General features: G+C 44.9%; 1 protein-coding gene across 3 annotated transcripts in view; it reads left to right on the top strand.

The window, feature by feature from the left end:
* Positions 1-13,106, top strand: part of LOC139383176 (RNA N(6)-adenosine-methyltransferase mettl16-like) — a 33,386-nt gene extending 20,280 nt beyond the window's left edge. For all 3 annotated transcript variants that reach the window (XM_071127566.1, XM_071127565.1, XM_071127567.1), the window contains exons 8-10: positions 594-683; positions 5,992-6,168; positions 12,004-13,106. In XM_071127566.1, coding sequence (XP_070983667.1) covers positions 594-683; positions 5,992-6,168; positions 12,004-12,720 — 984 coding nt within the window. In that variant the 3' untranslated portion in view covers positions 12,721-13,106. The remainder of the gene's footprint in view (positions 1-593; positions 684-5,991; positions 6,169-12,003) is intronic.
* The last annotated feature ends 2,073 nt before the right edge of the window (positions 13,107-15,179 follow it).

Below are 15,179 nucleotides of genomic sequence, written 5' to 3' on the forward strand. Positions count from 1 at the left end.
ACCATCCCACGCACCTCCAGAGGTGTCAGAGGGCTGTCGCTGGTCATTAGTGTTAGTGCAGCCTTAGCCAACGTCCAGCGCAGGGGTGTAATAGGAGACCTAATTAATATGCTAATGCTATTTGCACCCTGTATCTCTTTCTCTCCATCTTCCTTGTTCTCTCGCTGCTTGGTTCAGGGGGTGTTTAGGGGTCAACATGGCGCTCTCATATAGGGATGCGTTTTCTTGCCTCTGAGATCCATGTCCCTGACCTGCATCCCTGGAGCACATTCCCCACTGAAACCCACTGCTTAATGATTATGTGTAGGGAGGGGGTACCAAGTTGATACTATTCAAGAGTCTTTTACACTGATCTTTCCCCCAGGTCCTTCATGCTTATTGGAGACTCTTTTCACAAGTGCTCTGCTCTGGCACTAAGCGCTGTATGTGTAAATGTGTCCTGTTCACACCTTTAAGGATGTAGTGCTGCGCTCCTTCACCTGGGCATGCTGGGAATGTGCCTCTAGAGCTACATGTGTATTGCTAATGCTTGTTGTCGTCTGCTCCATTAGCGTTGTCTAATGTTCTCTGTATCGGTCTGTTTCCGTTCCCAGGTACCCAAAGTGACCCACACAGAGTTCTGCCAGGGACGGACCATGCGCTGGGCTCTGGCCTGGAGTTTCTATGATGACGTTACTGTTCCGGTAAGCTGGCTCTGGTGGGTGGTTCCCCTCGGGTCCTCTCCCAACCAGTTCATCTATAGTGGGAGAGTAGAAGAGAAGGAAGGCATCCAGAGCCATGTCCCAACTTACACCCCTGCTACTTTTCCAGACATTCCCAGACGTTCCCAACATCCCCACACTTCCTTAATAATGCATTCCTGGCCCATCCCACTCCATTCTCCAGCCAATTGCATAAGAGAACACAGGCAGCACTCAACCCACTCTCTGGGGAGACCTTTGCGTCCCTCCCCTAATTTGCTGTATCCAGGCAACAGTTGCCGGGGCAGGACAGTGCGCACACGCACGCCATGCCATTAGGCTCTTGGGCCACTGAGGGAATGATAGAATGAGTGAGAAGAGCGATCAAAGGGCATCAGAGCTCAATATGAGTGTGAGAGCTGGAAGTATTGCGAATAAGAACTAGAGTAAAAAGGGAGCTAGAGAGGCCTGGGGATGTTTTTAAATTACGTGTTTTAAATTTAACCTTTATAACTAGGCAAGTCAGTTAAGAACAAATTCTTATTTACAATGACGGCCAAACCGGGACGACGCTGGCCCAATTGTACTCCCAATCATGTGATGCAGCCTGGATTCGAACCCAGTGACGCCTCTTGCACTGAGATGCAGTGCCTTAGACCGCTGCGCCACCCGGGAGCCCAATGGAAAGTGGAGTGTTGCAGTATATGAAGATTCCTTTGGTGTCAGTCAAATTCTTGTCTCGTTTGCCTTGCACCACAAAGGCAGTTGAGCAGAAAGATTGGCCTACATTTTACTGCCCTCTCCTTACACAGTGGAGCACTCCATTACCAGGCAGACTGGGGAGGAGTGTGTGTGGGGGGGGTTCTATGCATGAATTGTGCATATGACTGTGTGCAAGTGAGCGTACAAATGTCTGGCCTACTTAACCCATGGATTACTAGAGCAGGCACCTGTGTACTAGTAACTAGCTCCTCCGTGGCACCACAGCCTGTGTTTTCAGCACAACCTGGTGATTCAATCAATCGCTCTGACATCTGATGTGTAAGGCAGGAAGTGAGTCTCACCAGCCACATTGACAGAATCTGATCCCTTCATTACACAGAGAGGGGGAGATGGAGCGAAAGGAAAAGGTACAGTGACCATAAAATGCGACTTGGAGAGGGAACTTGAAAATCAAAGCGCTCTAGCTCGTGTTGGTAACTGTGTTCTGAGTGTCATGTGACAATGTGGGCCCAGAGCAGGGTGCATGTCTGGCATGCAGGAGAAGATTTACAGCAAGGGGCATGGTTAGGGAGGGGTCAGAGGTCAACAGGAGCAAGACCCTGGTATTGAGGTTCTGGGAGGGGGCTAGCCCTAGCTAGGTTCAATGGCCATCTCTCTTCTGCTGAGATGTCTGTCTGTGTGGTCAGGAATTGAATATCAGGGGAGCCATGCTGGGGCTCTGTTTGTTCAGCTGAGCACCCAGGCTTGAGTCCTGGTTAGAAAATTGGGGCAGACTGGCTGCTAGAGAGAGAGACAGACAGACTGGCTACACTAGACGACTAGAGCGAGGTGTGGTCAATACAGAAAGCTATTTTTCTTGTGTGTGGACTGACCACACAAGTGTATGAGGAGGTGGGAGTGGGTGAGTCAGGTTTATAATGGAAAGGGAGGGAAAGAGCAAAGATGAATCACTGGAGACCGAAGAGTGAACTTAGTCTTACAAACACAGACTAGATGAGGAGAGGTGTTCTTTCCTGTCAGTGGTTTTTGGTATGTGCTTGTAAGTGTTTTTCAGTGTGTATGCTTTTGTTTGTGTGAATCTGTGTGTGTACGTGCATATGAGTGTGTGTGTACTGCGTTACTGTGTGTTGTGTCAAGGATATGCTGTATAGACAGGCTACAGAAACGCATGAAGCAGCTATAACCAGGCCTGGCTGGTATAGACTCCCAAGACAGACCTGGGTTCAAAAACTATTTGTAATCTTTCATTTGCTTTAGCTTTCCTAGAGTGCCAGATGGGCAGGGCTAGTAGTTTTGTGATTGCCTGGCACAAAATAACCAATAGAACAATCTTAATCTAGCCCAGCTAAATTATAAAAATAGTATTTGGGTCCAGGTATGAGTCTAGACTAGACACTGTCTATTCTTTCTCCTATTGACTAGTCTGATAACACCTTTTTTCTATGGAAGGATAATACATTAATTAAACATCTCACAGATAACTGATCTAAGACCAGTTTGAAGGTCGTGGTCCAGTCCTCCATTCTGTGCTTACTAGGTCAGTTGGCCATATTGTCTGAGTGACTGACTGACTGCAATGTCATTATTGCATTGTTTCACTGCAGACCCAATCTGACAATCTGGTGAATTTAAATAGGTTTTTATGGTCCAATGAATAAATGTTAACCTATAGCACAGTTTAAGGTAGAGAGCCCTGTGGTATTATTATGTGGGGACTTGCTTAGGGAAGGAATGCCTCCACGATAGCAGCGTGGCAGCTCTGAGGCAAGGCACAGCAGGGCCAAGGTCATTGCTGAGGTGTAAGACATGGAAGGAGCACCCCCTTGTGGTGTTTTGATATTACCAACTCAATTTTCTTAATGGTATGGTTCTTTGCCTTCACAATTCAATGTGTTGACACAAAGATAAGCTAAGGAGGAATGTGGAAGGTAAAGAATAGCAGTCACAGGAAGGGAGAGACGGTTATGCAGGTCATGACTCATCCCTGGCCTAAATCTACAAGAGTCCAAGACTCACTCTCCATCAATCCCTCTTTCACTCACTCACTGACATTCTCTTTCATTCACTCATTGTCACACGGAATGAGTGAGCAAAATGATTTTGTTTCCTCTTCTCCTCCTCCCTTTCTTCCCTCATCTGTTTCTCTCCTCCTCAATACATCTTCATCCATCATTCCCCAGCCGCCCAGAGGGATTTCCATGGATACTAGTAAAGTAGTGGAGCAAGTTGAGAGCTTCAAGTTCCTTGGCGTCCACATCACCAGCAAACTAACATGGTCCAAGCACACCATGACAGTTGTGAAGAGGGCACGGCAAAACCTATTCCCCCTCAGGAGACTGAAAAGATTTGGCATGGGGTCTCAGTTCCTCAAAAGGTTCTACAGCTGCACCATCGAAAGCATCCTGACGGTTTGCGTCACTGCCTGCTTTGGCAACTGCTCGGCCTCCGACCGCAAGGCACTACAGAGGGTAGTGAGAACGGCCCAGTACATCGCCGGGGCCAAGCTTCCTGCCATCCAATACCTCTATACCAGGCTGTGTCAGAGGAAGGCCCATAAATTGTCAGACTCCAGCCACCCTAGTCATAGACTGTTCTCTCTGCTACCGCACGGCAAGCGGTACCAGAGCGCCAAGTCTGGGTGCAAGAGGCTTCTAAACAGCTTCTACCCCCAAGCCATAAGACTCCTGACCATCTAATCAAATGGCTACCCAGACTATTTGCATTGCCCCCCCCCCCCCTTTACGCCGCTGCTACTCTATCTATGCATAGTCACTTTAATAACGCTACCTACATGTACGTACCTCGACACCAGTACCCCCTGTTTATAGCCCCGCTATTGTTATTTACTGCTGCTCTTTAATTATTTTGGGGTTATTTTCTTAACTGCATTGTTGGTTAAGGGCTTGTAAGGAAGCATTTCACTGTAAGGTCTACCTACACCTGTTGTATTTAGTGCATGTGACTAATACCATTTGAAGTGAGACTTCACTTTAGAAATTGTTCACTCAACGTCGTCAATGTTTAAGCTTAATTGTGTCAGTTTGAGGGTGTGTAGTGTACTACTACTTTTAAAAAATATATAATTTTTTAAAAGTAATCATCTAGTTTTTCAAAAGTATCTAATCTTATTACAATATGTTTGCTGGTAACGGAGGACAGTTACCGGTTTTTAAATCCGTTACACATACACAGGCAGGGTTGGGGAGTAAGTATTTACAGTGCATTCGGAAAGTACTTTTTCCACATTTTGTTACATTACAGCCTTATTTTAAAATTGATTAAATATTTTTCCCCATCAATCTCCATACAATACCCCATAATGATGAAGCTAAAAACTTTTCTGAGTTTTGGGAAATATCAAAATAAAACTGAAATCACATTTACGAGTATTCAGACCCTTTACTCAGTACTTTGTTGAAGCACCTTTGGCAGCAATTACAGCCTCGAGTGTTCTTGGGTGTGACGCTACACACTTGTGTTTGGGGAGTTTCTCTCGCTCTTTGCAGATCCTCTCAAGCTCTGTCAGGTTGGAGGGGGAGCGTTGCTGCACAGCTATTTTCAGGTCTCTCCAGAGATGTTCGATCGGGTTCAAGTCTGGGCTCTGGCTGGGCCAGTGAACCTTCGCCCCAGTCTGCAGTCCTGAGTACTCTGGACCAGGTTTTTATCAAGGATCTCTCTGTATTTTGATCTTTTCATCTTTCCCTTGATCCCTCACCCAGTTCCTGCCACTGAAAAACATCCACACAGCATGTTGTTGCCAGCACCATGCTTCACCATAGGGATGTTGCCAGGTTTCCTCGAGATGTGACGCTTGGCATTCAGCCAAGGAGTTCAATCTTGGTTTCCTCAGGCCAGAGAGTCTTGTTTTTCATGGTCTGAGAGTCCTTTAAGTCCCTTTTGGCAAACTCCAAGCGGGCTGTCGTGCCATTTACTGAGGAGTGGCTTCTGTCTGGCCACTCTACCATAAAGGCCTGGTTGGTGGAGTGCTGCATAGATGGTTGTTGTTCTTGAAGGTTCTCCCATCTCCACAGAGGAACTCTGGAGCTCTGTCAGCGTGACCATCGGGTTCTTGGTCACCTCTCTGACCAAGGCCCTTCTCCCCCGATTGCTCAGTTTGGCGGGTGACCAGCTCTAGGAAGATTCCAGGGGGTTCCAAATCTTTTCCATTTAAGAATGATGGAGGCCACTGTGTTCTTGGGGACCTTCAATACTCTGTAAATAAGGTATATGTTTTTTGTTTTAAATAAATATGCAAAAATGTCCACAAACCTGTTGTCGCTTTGTCATTATGGGGTATTGTGTGTAGATTGATGAGGAAATTGTTATAGTAAATCCATTTTAGAATAAGGTAACAAAATATAGAAAAAGTCAATGGGTTTGACTACTTCCCGAATGCACTGTATATTGTGCATTTACCAGCAGTCTTCCACACTGTCATCATGAATCACCATTTTTATCTGGGCAGGTTTAATATGGATTCACTATCACCTACATTGAAGTATGACTACATCTTCACCAGAAGTTTTTAATTACTTATTTTTGTAAACCCCACAATCTGTAAATTTATATTTTATTTCTCTCTCCTCAGTCTCCACCCAGTAAGAAGAGGAAGCTGGAGAAGTCTCGTAAGCCACTGACCTTCATGCTGCTTCAGCCCACAGTGAAGGAGCTGCAGTCCCAGGCCTCCTCTATAGGCTGTCCCTCCAACCCCAGGCCTGTAGAGACCATCACTGCCTGGCTGGAGAAGACACTCAGTGACCTGAAGGTAAACACATACAGGGTTTTTTTCTGGATCAAAAGGGGGCTTAGGTGATGGGTGTGGCCGGCCTGTCGGCGTAGCTGAATTTGTTGCAGGCAAGGACATTTGAAAGGCACACACCTTGGCAGGGGAGAACAAAGTTTGCTGTTTTTAAAGCTAATTTCCTCAGATCGACACTTTTCCATGGAGCTGAGAGAACATTTTGCTGTTTTAAAACGAATGTCCTGCAATTCTACACACACTGCCATGGAGCTGAGAGGATTTTTTGGTTTTAAAACGAATTTCCTGTAATTCTACGCATTTTGCCATGGCTTATGCTGAGTTTAGTGCTGAGCGATTCAGGCTTTTTGAGGTTCGTACGGTTTCCGTCCGATTATACTCATTGATGTTGAATTTAGGCCTAAAAGTGTATTGCTTTGCTGTGGTTTTTTTGCAGTATTACTTTTGTCTTTTGTTCATGCTGTCATTTAGCTCATTATTGTGGAGTCACTATAATGTTGATCCATCCTCCGTTTTCTCCCATCACAACCATTGAACTCTGTAGCCGTTTTAAAATTACCAATGGCCTCCTGGTGACATCCCTAAGCAGTTTCATTCCTGTCCTGCAGCTCAGTTCAGAAGGACAACTATCTTTGTATATGGGTGGTTTAATACATCATCCACAGCCTAATTATTAACATGACCATGCTTAAAGTGATATTCAATCACTGTCCTATGAGGCTTTCGAAAAGCTCCCTGGTCTTTGTAGTTTAGTTGGTGCTTGAAATTCAGTACTTGACAGAGACCTTACAGATGTATAGTGGGGAGAACAAGTATTTGATACACTGACGATTTTGCAGGTTTTCCTACTTAGAAAGCATGTAGAGGTCTGTAAATTTTATCATAGGTACACTTCAACTGTGAGAGACAGAATCTAAAACAAAAATCCAGAAAATCACGTATGATTTTTAAGTAATTAATTTGCATTTTATTGCATGACATAAGTATTTGATCACCTACCAACCAGTAAGAATTCCGGCTCTCACAGACCTGTTAGTTTTTCTTTAAGAAGCCCTCCTGTTCTCCACTCATTACCTGTTAACTGCACCTGTTTGAACTCGTTACCTGTATAAAAGACTGTCCACACACTCAATCAAACAGATTCCAACCTCTCCACAATGGCCAAGACCAGAAAGCTGTGTAAGGACATCAGGGATAAAATGGTAGACCTGCACAAGGCTGGGATGGGCTACAGGACAATAGGCAATCAGCTTGGTGAGAAGGCAACAATTGTTGGGTTTGCGCCCAGGCTCCCTGGGTTCGTGCCCAGGCTCTGTCGTAACCGGCCGCGACTGGGAGGTCCGTGGGGCGACGCACAATTGGCCTAGCGTCGTCCGGGTTAGGGAGGGCTTGGTCGGTAGGGATGTCCTTGTCTCATCGCGCACCAGCGATTCCTGTGCCGGGCGCAGTGCGCGCTAACCAAGGTTGCCAGGTGCACAGTGTTTCCTCCGACACATTGGTGCGGCTGGCTTCCGGGTTGGATGCGCGCTGTGTTAAGAAGCAGTGCGGCTTGGTTGGGTTGTGTATCGGAGGACGCATGACTTTCAACCTTCGTCTCTCCCGAGCGGGAGTTGTAGCGATGTCAGGATGACTTCTTGCTGTCCCCAGTCCACCTTAGCGTGCTGCTACTCCAGTTTTAACTGTTCTGCCTTATTATTATTCAACCATGCTGGTCATTTATGAACATTTGAACATCTTGGCCATGTTCTGTTATAATCTCCACCCGGCACAGCCAGAAGAGGACTGGCCACCCCACATAGCCTGGTTCCTCTCTAGGTTTCTTCCTAGGTTTTGGCCTTTCTAGGGAGTTTTTCCTAGCCACCGTGCTTCTACACCTGCATTGCTTGCTGTTTGGGGGTTTAGGCTGGGTTTCTGTACAGCACTTTGAGATATCAGCTGATGTACGAAGGGCTATATAAATACATTTTATTTGATTTTAGCGATGAGACAAGATAGTAGCTACTACAACAATTGGATGCCACGGAATTGGGGAGAAAAAGGGGTAAAACATTTTTTACAAATGGAAGAAGTTCAAGATGACAGTCAATCACCCTCGGTTTGGGGCTCCATGCAAGATCTCACCTCGTGGGGCATCAATGATCATGAGGAAGGTGAGGGATCAGCCCAGAACTACACGGCAGGACCTGGTCAATGACCTGAAGAGAGCTGGGACCACAGTCTCAAAGAAAACCATTAGTAACACACTACACCGTCATGGATTAAAATCCTGCAGCGCACGCAAGGTCCCCCTGCTCAAGCCAGCGCATGTCCAGGCCCGTCTGAAGTTTGCCAATGACCATCTGGATGATCCAGAGGAGGAATGGGAGAATGTCATGTTGTCTGATGAGACAAAAATAGAGCTTTTTGGTCTAAACTCCACTCGCGTGTTTGGAGGAAGAAGGATGAGTACAACCCCAAGAACACCATCTCAACCGTGAAGCATGGAGGTGGAAACAGCATTCTTTGGGGAGGCTTTTCTGCAAAGGGGACAGGACGACTGCACCGTATTGAGGGGAGGATGGATGGGGCCATGTATCGTGAGATCTTGGCCAACAACCTCCTTCCCTCAGTAAGAGCATTGAAGATGGGTTGTGGCTGGGTCTTCCAGCATGACAACGACCCAAAACACACAGCCAGGGCAACTAAGGAGTGGCTCCGTAAGAAGCATCTCAAGGTCCTGGAGTGGCCTAGCCAGTTTCCAGACCTGAACCCAATAGAAAATCTTTGGAGGGAGCTGGAAGTCCGTATTGCCCAGCGACAGCCCCGAGACCTTAAGGATCTGGAGAAGGTCTGTATGGAGGAGTGGGCCAAAATCCCTGCTGCAGTGTGTGCAAACCTGGTCAAGAACTACAGGAAACGTATGATCTCTGTAATTGCAAACAAAGGTTTCTGTACCAAATATTAAGTTCTGCTTTTCTGATGTATCAAATACTTATGTCATGCAATAAAATGCAAATTAATTACTTAAAAATCATACAATGTGATTTTCTGGATTTTTGTTTTAGATTCCGTCTCACAGTTGAAGTGTACCGATGATAAAAATTACAGACCTCTACATGCTTTGTAAGTAGGAAAACCTGCAAAATCGGCAGTATATCAAATACTTGTTCTCCCCACTGTTTGTATGGGGGACAGGAAGGGGTAGTCATTAAAAACAGTGAACTATTATTTCAGAGTGCGAGTCCTTAACTTATTTGTTAAGCCAAAGTTTTACTTCTGACCTAATTTAGGCTTGGCTAAACAAAGGGGGTGAATACTTATGCAACAACTTTTTTTCCCACTTTGATCTACACAAAATACTCTGACAAATTGCTATTAAATCTAACTAACATTTTTTCACATTTGGTTAGTTAGTTGGAGTAGAGCTTGTTTTAATTTGATTACTTTATTCAATATTTCAAAATTACTATTTTAGTAGTACTTCAAATGTAAATCAGGCATACTTTTATGACCCCTGAACACCAACTATCAGTCACTTAGATCTATTTTCCGGTAGAGATACCTTGTGAAGCAACTGCTCTCTACTCCTCATGATCGGCGTTCTCTCGCTGTGTCTGCCCCACACTAACCTAATGTAGCAGCCGTAAAAGAAACACAGACCGCACAAGTAGACATGCAATGGATTATGGTCATTGTAGTTAATTATAGTTATAGTTTTCTGAGCTAAACTATATAGACTATTGGCCTGCTGGAAACTACAGCTCCCTACATCGCACAGTTCGGCCTGGATCTGATTTTATCTCAGGGGAAAGTGTGCAATGTGCTCATTGAGCTCAGGGAAAAATGTGATTCAAATAATTGAACAGACATTGGTCAATGTGTTGTTTTGAAAACCAAATGTATGAAATTGAGCACTAGTTGTTATGCTCTAACATAAGGAAATCAATGTGTGCCCAAAATACTCCTGAATGCATCATTATTTGAATTATAGATCCTCCCAGACAGTCTACCTCTTCTTTTGTTGATTGAAAACTAACAATGTTGATATTATACAAAAAATATAGGTCCATTTATCTTTTCTACATACTTTCAATGTTTCAGGTGTTTATATATTTAAACAATTTTCCATCCCAAAATAAATCTACACACCGGAAAGTATTTAGACCCCTTGACTTTTTCCCCATTTTGTTACTTTAACAGCCTTATTCTAAAATGGATTAAATGTTTTCCTCAATCTACACACAACACTCAATGACAAAGCAATAACAGGTTCTGAAATGTATAAAAAATAACTTCTCCTTATTTACATAAGTATTCTATGAGACTTTAAATTGAGCTCTGGTACACCCCGTTTCCATTGATAATCCTTGATGTTTCAACAACTTGATTGGAGTCCACCTGTGGTAAATACAATTGATTGGACATGATTTGGAAAGGCACACCTGTCTAAAGGTCTCACAGTTGACAGTGCATATCAGAGCAAAAACCGAGGTTGAAGGAATAGTCCGTAGATCTCCGAGACAGGATTGTATCGAGGCAAAGATCTGGGGAAGGGTACCAAAAAATGTCTGCAGCACTGAAGGTCATCATTCTAAAATGGATAAAGTTTGGAACCGAGACTCTTCCTAGAGCTGGCCGCCTGGCCAAACTGAACAATCGGGGGAGAAGGGGCCTTGGTCAGGGAGGTGACCAAGAACCCGATGGTCACTTTGACAGAGTTCCCCTGTGGAGATGGGAGAATCTTCCAGAAGGACACTCCTCTTTGCAGCACTCCACCAATCAGGCCTTTATGGTAGAGTGGCCAGATGGAAGCCACTCAGTAAAAAGGCACATGAATACCCTCTTGGAGTTTGCCAAAAGTCACCTAAAAAAAACTGAGAAACAAAATTCTGGTCTGAGGAAACCAAGATTGAACTCTCTGGCCTGAATGCCTAGTCTGGAGGAAACTTGGCACCATCCCTACGGTGGTGGCAGCATCATCATGCTGTGGGATTGTTTTTCAGCGGCAGGGACTGGGAGAATAGTCAGGATCCAGGCAAAGATGAATGGAGCAAAGTAGAGATCCTTGCTGAAAACCTGCTCCAGAGCACTCAGGACCTCAGACTGGGGTGAAGGTTCACCTTCCAACAGGACAACGACCGTAAGCACACTGCCAAGACAATGCAGGAGTGGCTTTAGGACAAGTCTCTGAGTGTCCTTGAGTGGCCCAGCCAGAGCCCGGACTGAAACTGATCGAACATCTCTGGAGAGACCTGAAAATAGCTGTGCAGCGACGCTCCCCATCGAACCTGACAGAGCTTAAGAGGATCTGCAGAGAAGAATGGGAGAAACTCTCCAAATACAGGTGTGCCAAGCTTGTAGCGTCATACCCAAGAAGACTCGAGGCTGTAATCGTTGCCAAAGGTGCTTCAACAAAGCACTGAGTAAAGGGTCTGAATACTTATTAAAAATAAACTGAAATCACATTTACATAACATTTGCAGAAAATTCTTAGCCTGTTCTTGCTGTGTCATTATGGGGTATTGTGAATTTTTTTAATAATCCATTTTAGAATAAGGCTTATGTAACAAAGTGGAAAAAGTCGGTCTGAATGCACATATAATATGCCCAATACTTTTCTATGCAAAAAAAGACACATACAGCAATCACAAGAACACACACACACTCGTACTGTAAGGAACTCATACCGCACCACACACACACACACACACACACACAACTCCTTAAGCATTTACATGTACACACCTCATTCATTGACATACCTTACTGCAAACATACACCCTAACCCAGTTTTTCCAATAGGGGAATACAAATCCGAGATCCTAGACAAAATACACAGCAACTGTCATCTATGTTCTACAGGTGCTGTACAAGCGTGTCCCATGTGGGAGGAAAGAGCAGAGTCTGTTCCTGACTGTTGTGGAGAACACCTGGATCCACGGGAGACAGAGACGCAGAGACCAGGGCCGACACCTCCGAGAGCTGCCCAGAGCGCCCCCCAGTGGTATTTCCACCACCCCTTCCTCAGTCACAGCCCAGCACCACTCCTCTACACACATTCCGGATAGCTCACACTCAGAGTCACACACTCCCACGGCAGCACAAGGGCCAGGCAGTGTTCCACAGTCAGGGACCAACCAGGCCAACTCTCAGCGGGCCAGCGGACAGGAAGTCCAAAGCCAGGAGGAGGAAACCAGCTGTGTCCCAGTCAAGAACAGTGGGACAGAGGAGGATGTCATCATGGAGTCTTCTCCCTCTATAACACCCAATAACATACTGGCACAGACAGCACTACTCACCACAACACAGAAACAGGAAGCCATAATCACAGAGGAAGTACCTACCGAAACACAGGAACAGGAAGTCAATGCCACTGGACAGGAAGTGATGCAGCCACAGAGCCCTGGCGCTGTGCAACACTTCCTGTTTAAGTGCTTGGTGAACGTGAAGGCTGAGGAGCAGGATGTTGCTGTGGAGATCCACTGGGTGGAAGGCCAAAACAAGGACCTGATGAACCAACTGTGTACCTACCTGAAGAACACTCTGTTTAGAGTGGTGGCCAAGCCACTGGGGACATAATGGAACATGGTTAACCTGTAGTACTGGGTCATGTTCATTAAGCAGAAAATGGTAGACGGGAACTTAACTTACCAGTTGTCTTATATTCTATTTGTGACCCGTTTGTAGCAGGTAGTGTAAAATGTACTTTGCTGGTTCATTAGTTTCACCTTAGTCTCCTTGTCAAGGTTATAATGAGCAGTGACTATTTTAGTTAATTCAAGTTTGATAAATTACAGTTAGAAATGTGTTTTAGTAACATGTAATTTGTCTATTTCCATGTTCAGTTAGTGTTTTACAAACAGCTGGTTTATTTCCAGAGACATTAAATTTGAGGTTGCCGTTTCCATAAACTACAGCTAATCCACTTGTTTCCTCCTGTTGATGAAATACAGCTTTTTAACACATTCTGGGGAGACACTTGCTTCACCTTTTTATAAGTGGCCTGTCGTTGTATCACAATTAGGAAGTGATGCCAGCCAAATTAGACGGCTATTGAGTTGTTCAGCTAGTAATGAATGGTCTTTGTACACACACACTGTCTAAAACAATACCTCATAGTAACGCAGGATGTCCAATCTTTCCTCAGTCTTTCCTGTGCCTAGAGTGCATGTACATTGGAATTGTCCGTAGACAATTATCACATGAACAGACGCACTTCCTGAGCAGAGATTTAGATGTGAATACCAGAAAACGTGGCCCAGCAGTGGACCCAAAGTGTATTTGTCACGTGCACAGGATACAACTGGTGTAAAACAATACTGTGAAATTCTTACCTTGGGAGCTCTTTCCCAACAATGCAGTGCTGGTAATAATATATAATCAATGAACAGCAGTGTTATGGTAGTAATAAATCTAATCATTATAGATGCAGAGGTGGTGTGTGAATGTGGCTGTAAGTGTATGGTGTCAATGAGTAGAGACTTGTGGATAGCTTGAGGGAGAGCAGTAGTTAGCAAGTTAAGTCTTATAGCCAGGGTAGAGGAGTCTGAGCCTGCCGGACATGAGCATGGAGAACAGTCCATATCTCGGGTGGCTGGAGTCTGGCCATTTTTCTGGCCTTTCTCGGGCATCGTCTGGCATGCATGTCCTGGATGGCTGGGTGCTCACCCCCAGTGATGCGCTGTGCTGTCCGCACCACCCTTTGTAGGGACTTCCGGTGCAGTTGCCATACCAGAGGGATACAACCAGTCAGGATGCGCTCAATGGTACAGCTGTAAAGACAGTGTGAGTGTATAAACAATATCACATTTTATTGGTCACATACATGTTTAGCAGCCGTTGTTGCGAGTGTAGAGAAATACTTGTTTCTAGTTCTGACAGTGCAACAATATATCTAACCATTTCAAAACAAATACCTAATACACACAAATCCAAGTAAAGGAATGGAATAATTAAGCAATAAAGCCCGAGGAGGTGTGGTATATGGCCAATATACGACGGCTAAGGACTGTTCTTAGGCGTAACTGCCTGGACACAGCCCTTAGCCGTGGTATATTGGCTTTTTATCACAAACACCTGAGGTGCCTTATTGCTATTATAAACTAGTTACCAACTTAATTAGAGCAGTAAAAATAAATTGTCAAACCTGTGGTAAATGGTCTGATTTACCATGGCTGTCAGCCAATCGGCATTCAGGGCTCGAACCACCAGTTTATAAGAATATATATGGATGAGCAATTTCTGTATAGAATACAGTATATACATATGAGATTAGTAACACAAGATATGTAAACATTAAAGTGACTAGTGTTCCATTTATTAAAGTGGCCAATGATTTCAAGTCTGTATATAGGTAGCAGCCTCCATGCTAGTGATGGCTATTTAACAGTCTGATGGCCTTGAGAGATTGAAAAACAGCTTCTCTCGGTCCCAGCTTTGATGCACCTGTACTGACCTCGCCTTCTGGATGATAGCGGGGTGAACAGGCAGTGGCTCGGGTGGTCATTGATTATCTTTTTGGCCTTCCTGTGACATCGGGTGCTGTAGGCATCTTGGAGGGCAGGTAGTTTAACCTGGTGATGCGTCGTGCAATCCGCGACACCCTTTGGAGAGCCCTGCGGTTGTGGGCGGTGCAGTTGCTGTACCAGGCACTACGATATATGTACCAGGCAAAGGTGAGTTCACAGCTCTGTTTGAGTGCAACTGTGTCACTATCACAGTGGCCTTTTTTTAAAGCCGCAATATTGACTTCCTGCTCGTATTACTGTGTCAGTGTGATAAATAGAACAGACACACAATGGTTGCTTGAGGTGGTGTCACTTTTTGGTTGAATTTATAACTTTGGTCTTAAATAGCTATCACGCCAGTAAAAAACAAGCAAGCATAATACTTGTTAATTATCTAAATTAAAGGGGTATGCTGACAAAGCAAAAGAACATTACTGTCCATTGTTAAACTGAGAAAATGGACTACTCCCCGAACATCCAGACAGTCAGCCCAAGGTCGTCGACGGTCGGTCATGTGGAGAGAAAGGCTTA

Source organism: Oncorhynchus clarkii, chromosome 24 (genome assembly GCF_045791955.1).
Source record: "Oncorhynchus clarkii lewisi isolate Uvic-CL-2024 chromosome 24, UVic_Ocla_1.0, whole genome shotgun sequence".
NCBI lineage: Eukaryota > Metazoa > Chordata > Actinopteri > Salmoniformes > Salmonidae > Oncorhynchus > Oncorhynchus clarkii.